Here is a 6,000-nt window from a genome sequence, read left to right on the forward strand (position 1 = left end):
TCAGAAGCCTATAAGCTATGCTGGGTATATACCCTGGTGTTCCAGAAGGATCTGGGTAGAATAAAGGGGGCCAAAAAGCTCATATCTATGTGGATCCTGATGTTCAGTCCCGATATTTCACGGTGAGGCCTGTTTTGCTGATGAAGATCAACACAGAATTTCGGCACCTGCGGAATCTGAGGGCCATATGCCCGGTACAAGTTTTTGGAATGGGTGGCATGAAAGAATTTTTTTAAATAGGGACGGGCAACAAACTCTTGTGCATGTTACAAAAAGGATATTAACTGGACAAAATGTAGAAAATGTTTACGTGACCGTTACCAGAATTGAGACGAAGCAACTGGCAGGAACGATTGGCTTAAAAATTCTGAGGCTCCATAGTGTGGAGACACTCCCAATTGTAGTTCAGAACAAGGAAGCATAAGGCGGTCCCTAAAAAAAAATCGAAGCATGTAGGAAGAATATCTTTACATGACGGTGAGAAAGTGAACAATGCTGCCAGTTGGTATTGCGAGGGAGGTGGAATAGTGAGATAGGGACGGTGTGATTCGAACACGAGGAAAGTTGTGTCAGTTTAAATATCAGCATGGACCGAAATGGCCTGTATCTTTGTTCCAGATTTGACTCAATTCTATGGAGCCCTGAGAATGAAAGATTATTCTAATCCCATTTTCAAATTCTGAGAGAATTCCAAGACATTTGAATCTTTGGAGTCAAAGATCTGGCAGATGACAATCAAATGATCGTGCCCAACATCTCTATCCCTCTGAATCCTTTCTTCATTGCTCCTCTTCTTGTTGCGACCTCTAGAATTCAATATGTGGCTTGACAAGCCACCAAGAATTGAATCATTCGCTACTGCTGCGAAAGAGATCGTGAGGGAACTAAATGCGACTACACTTAGTTTGTTTCTCTTTTTTTTAGTGGGGCGGGGAGATTGGAGGAGAGGCAGGGGTTGGGTGACAGCTCAATCATTGGGGGCAGGAGTGGTGGGGGTTTGGCGAGACCCGTACACTGGGTTCCAGCTGGTGCGGAAAGATACCTCCTGTATCCAGCTATCCTTGCCTTCCTTTACCTGTCGGATTTGCCATGGCCTGGAATCTGTGCTGTATTTGAAGCCAGTCTCATGGGATCATACAATAACTACAGCACAGAGAGTGGCCATTTAACCTGTCAAGCCCAAGCAGACTCTCCCTGAAAGAGCAATTTAACTAGTTCCACTCCTCCACCTCTTCCCTGTGGATGTGCAAACCTTTTCAGTCATTTACCCAATTCTCTTTTGAAAACTGATTGAATCTGGCTCCGCCACCTCTTCAGGCAGTGCAGTACAAATTATAACCACTCGCTGAATAGAAATGTTTTTTCCACAAGTCACCCTTTGATTATAATGTCCACCCCATCACCATTAAAATTGGAAGTAGGATAGGCTGGAGTTCGGTTGCAGTTGGGAATCTGCGCCGGATTCTCCCCTACCCGGTGGGGCGGGGTGTCCTGGCATGATGGAGTGGCGTGAACCATTCCGGTGAGGAAGTCTCCTAACATTGAGGGGCTAGGCCCGCGCCAGAGTGGTTGGCGTTCCGCCGGTTGGCGCGGATGGCCTTTGGCACCACGTCAGCTGGGGCAGAAGGGACTTCGCCGGCCGGCGGAAGTCCGCTCATGCGTCAGAGCGACTGCTGACGTCATCCCCGCGCATGCGCGGGGGAGGGGGTCACTTCCGCCTCCGCCATGGTGAAGACCATGACGAAGGCAGAAGGAAAAGAGTGCCCCCACGGCACAGGCCCACCCGCCAATCGGTGGGCCCTGATCGCGGGCCAGGCTACCGTGGGGGCACCACCCGGGGCCAGATCGCACCGCACCCCCCCAGGACCCCGGAGCCCGCCCGCGCCGCCTGCTCCTGCCGGTAAGGTAGGTGGTTTGATCCACACTGGTGGGAGAGGCTTGACAGCAGCGGGACTTCGGCCCATCGCGGGCCAGAGAATCGTCGGGGAGGGGCCCCACCGACAGGCGTGGCGCGATTCCCGCCCCCGCCGAATCTCTGGTGGCGGAGAATTCGGGACACGGCGGAGGCGGGATTGACGCCGGCCTAGGCGATTCAACGACCCGGCGGGGGCGTTGGAGAATCCCGCCCCTGATTTTTAATCTCCCAACCCGAACCCACACACCTCAGAGGGGTAGGTGTTAAAATTCCTCCCTGAACACGTTATTCAGCATAATTATCAACCCAGAACTGATGATGTTGGTAAAACAAATTATTGACTTTGGCATTGTTCTCTAATGATCTAACCAATCCTTTTAAGAATTTCTAACTTTCTAATTTGACAAGAAGTTTTTGTTTTTCCGCAACTAAACTATAATGCGCAACTTGTTCTTTGCAGACAGAGAACATCAAGATCAAAACATCTCACGTAAAGATTGAAATCCCGGATAGATGTGGAAAATCCATGGTTGTTTGTCTGGACAAGGATCCTAGGAGAATATATAAGGATGTTGTCAGGTTGGTATAGAAATATTTAAATATATCGAGCATTTTAAACTCATCTCAAGAATAAAGCTGTTTACGAGAATTATGCTCCTGCGCCATCAGTTTTAAAAAGTTTGATTAATCCATTTGGATTAGTAATCAAATATTAAGGGCGGGATTCTCTGTCTGTTCACGGTAGCGGATTCTCCGCCCCTGTTGGCAGTGAATGGGAGATTTGGCTGCCTTGCTAGTAGGTATCACGGGGCGGACTCGCAACGTAGAATCCTGACCTAAATTCTTCATAAGGGACATTTCCCTCCATTTCTTCCTTCCAGGCCTGCCGCAGGTATCAATTACCAATAGTTTTCAATGCCTGGAGACCAGGCTATCAATAAGATGCTGATATCCATTTCCCACCTAGAATCTGTGTCGGGAACAGTCTGCCATAATTTTCAATCAGATAAGAAGCAATGATGGAGAAACATGGGTCCCCAATACAATGGCTGGAATTCTCGTCCTTGCGCCGTGACTGGGATTCTCTGGTCCCGGTGCGGTGAATCGGGATTCGGCTGAGCACCAAATTCTCCGTTCCCTCTGGCAGTGGTGACAGGGCAAGCCGGATCGGAGAATCCCGACCAAGAAGAGATGCTAAACTGAGGCCTTGTCTCCTCTCTCAAAGTGACGTGGAGATGCTGGGGCACTGTTTTGAGGAAGAGCAGGGGAGTTCCCCGGCCAATATTTTTCCCGCAAAAATCCATCGCAAAACTGGATTAGCACATTGCTGTTTGTGCCTCTGATTTTACAACAGTGACTACATTTGAAAACGCTTCATTGGGGCAGCACGGTGGCGCATTGGTTAGCGCTGCTGCCTCATGGCGCTGAGGACCCGCGTTCGATCATGGCCCTGGGTCACAGTCCATGTAGAGTTTGCACATTCTCCCAATGTCTGCATGGGTCTCACAACCCAAAGATGTGCAGGGTAGGTGGATTGGCCATGCTAAATTGCCCATTAATTGGAAAAAAATAATTGGCTACTCTAAATTTATAAAGAAAAAGAAAGTACTTCATTGACTGTAAAGTACTTGGCAATGGCTGGCGGCATTTAAGGCGCGATATAAAGGCCATGGGCTGGATTCTCCACCGTCAGGAGGCTCTCGCCGGCAGCCCAGGGATTCCCGACGGCGTGGGGCTGCCCCACATTGGGAAACCCCACTGACCGACCGGCAAGACGGAGCATTCCGCCAGCGTGCTGAAACAGAAATCTGGTGCGGCGGGACGGAGAATCCAGACCCCGGTTCCCCCCCCCCAATGAACAAGCACTTGAGGCAGTGGCCACACACCCTGTGCTCACTGAACAGTTTAAATCAACTGAACTTGAAGAAAAAAATTCAAATTCTCCACATGCATAAAAATCTTAAGAGATCTGTATTGAGTCCCTCTTTATTCTCCGGACAGTTTTCCTCCCGACACAGTTCTCATTCAACCTTCACCCTGACTATGGACTTTTTATGTGTAATGTTCAAGTTGGCATTTAAAACAATTGAAGTAAATGAATTGTCAAAAGTCCGAATTGAAGAGTTTGATAAATATTGCTCATTGATTTTATTTTTGTAAACTCCGCAGCATTAAAGTGTCGCCTTGTTTGGAGCCTGAATACTACTTCCATGAAATGAGGTCATCGAAATTCAATCACAGTGAAACTAAAAACATTGGATTAACCAAGTACATGCCGAAGTACCTGTTGTTACCAATCAATACGTTTGCAGGAATCCTATAAGCTGAACCAACTGATTAAACCTGGGAAGCGGTTTTCTTTGCTTGAAGAAACCAAGCATAGGCAAGCTGCTGAAAGGGCAGAACAGAGTCACACTTGAAAGTTCAATCGTGCTGGGGTTCCTTTTATCATTGCTATCAGTGTCTGTCTAATACTCCCAACTCCTGTACTATGGTCCTGAAATGGGAGGTGATCTACATTAATCTGCCTTTACCTGTTTACATTTGTTACCACTGTAGAACTATAGCCAAAAAAATAATTTTGTGAAAAAAAGATTGACGGATCCTGGGGTGGCACGGTGCACAGTGGTTAGCAGTGCTGCCTCAGTGCCAGGGACCCGGGTTCAATTCCGGCCTTGGGTGACTGTGTGGAGTTTGCACATTCTCCCCGTGTCTGCGTGGGTTGGTCATGCTAAATTGCCCCTTTGTGTCCAGAAGGCTGGGCAAGGTTACAGGGATGGGTCGGGTGTGTGGGCCTGGATAGGGGGTTCCTTCGGAGGGTTGGTGCAGAGTCAATAGGCCGAATGGTCTCCTTCTGCACTGTAGGGATTCTATGATTCTATTAACTATTAATTCAAAAAAAATTGCAGGAGCAAAAAGAACCAAAAATATAGTTGTATTATTGCGGTGATTTTAATAAACGGCCAAAGCATTTCTTCAGATTCAGAATGAACAGTAATGGACCATGTGACTGGAAAGTTACTTCACTACATGAGGTTAAATGCACTTGGAGATGGGGATGATAGTGAGGGAAAAATTATTTCCTCTATTCACTACTTGTCTTAAGATCATGAAGGTACTCTGTTTGGAAGTAGAATTTCACTATAGATAAAGAGCAGAGGAAATCTTTCTCCATGTTTTATACTGTTAATTCCATTATACTATTTGATTTACCACCTAGCCACATGTCTAAAACCTAAGTTTGTGATATATATTTGTGTGTCCTGGATATATATTTATTAAAGTATGTTACTGTAAAAAAAAAAATTATTTTCACATGATTAAAATCTAACCAGATTGTTTAATACTACCCAGAAAACCTTTAAGTTTTTTCACCAATTATCCAATAAAACTACTCGCGAAAGGACTGGTTGAATAGATAGGATTGCATCAGACGCTGTTCTTTATCTGTTTGAATGTCTTAAGTTTGAATTCACCCTATGTATGGTGGCACTTTCTCCGTTGATTATGTCTCCAGAAAAAGGATGTGGTGTTACTCTGAACGAGATCTCTGCTATCTGTGCCAGTTTGTGCTATTCATCTGGAGCAGTACACTGCTTCAGCGTGACCACCTATCAGCGTGGAGGCAGAACGCTGAGCAGCAGGTTCCAGAATCTAGGGTTCTCCGACTCCCTCACATCTGGACAGGAAAAATAGATGGTTCTGAATGGGCTGGAGTTGTCTCTTGTTATAGAAGTTGTGGCCGAGCTTAGGAGTGAGTGGGAGGCTCTTTCTCTGGAGGACCCCGGAGTGGCCGCCTTTCCCAAGATGGGTTGCAACTCATTCACAAAAGGCTGTCGTTCAGTCAACCAGTCATGCAGCATTGCTGAAGGTTATACATTCCCTCACAAACACCCATGCAGTACGCTCAGCACTTTAGAATGCTGTCTAAATTACCCTTCATTAAATATTAAATGAAATTGAATGTAGTCCTCGTGGTCAGAATCTCTGTATTCGGAAACTGAAGAAGTCCTCAAGCTGGGGCAGCTCTCCATTTTTTCAGCCAATGGGCAAGGTCTCAAAAATATGTATTTCTGGCTTGTCCT

At 46.6% G+C, this 6,000-nt stretch overlaps 1 protein-coding gene across 2 annotated transcripts in view; it reads left to right on the top strand.

The window, feature by feature from the left end:
* LOC119953621 (phosphoinositide 3-kinase regulatory subunit 6-like) overlaps positions 1-5,264 on the top strand; it is a 165,279-nt gene extending 160,015 nt beyond the window's left edge. For both annotated transcript variants that reach the window (XM_038778069.1, XM_038778071.1), the window contains 2 exons: positions 2,376-2,494; positions 4,085-5,264. In XM_038778069.1, coding sequence (XP_038633997.1) covers positions 2,376-2,494; positions 4,085-4,238 — 273 coding nt within the window. In that variant the 3' untranslated portion in view covers positions 4,239-5,264. The remainder of the gene's footprint in view (positions 1-2,375; positions 2,495-4,084) is intronic.
* The last annotated feature ends 736 nt before the right edge of the window (positions 5,265-6,000 follow it).

The sequence above is a fragment of the Scyliorhinus canicula genome, chromosome 18 (assembly GCF_902713615.1).
Source record: "Scyliorhinus canicula chromosome 18, sScyCan1.1, whole genome shotgun sequence".
Taxonomy (NCBI): domain Eukaryota; kingdom Metazoa; phylum Chordata; class Chondrichthyes; order Carcharhiniformes; family Scyliorhinidae; genus Scyliorhinus; species Scyliorhinus canicula.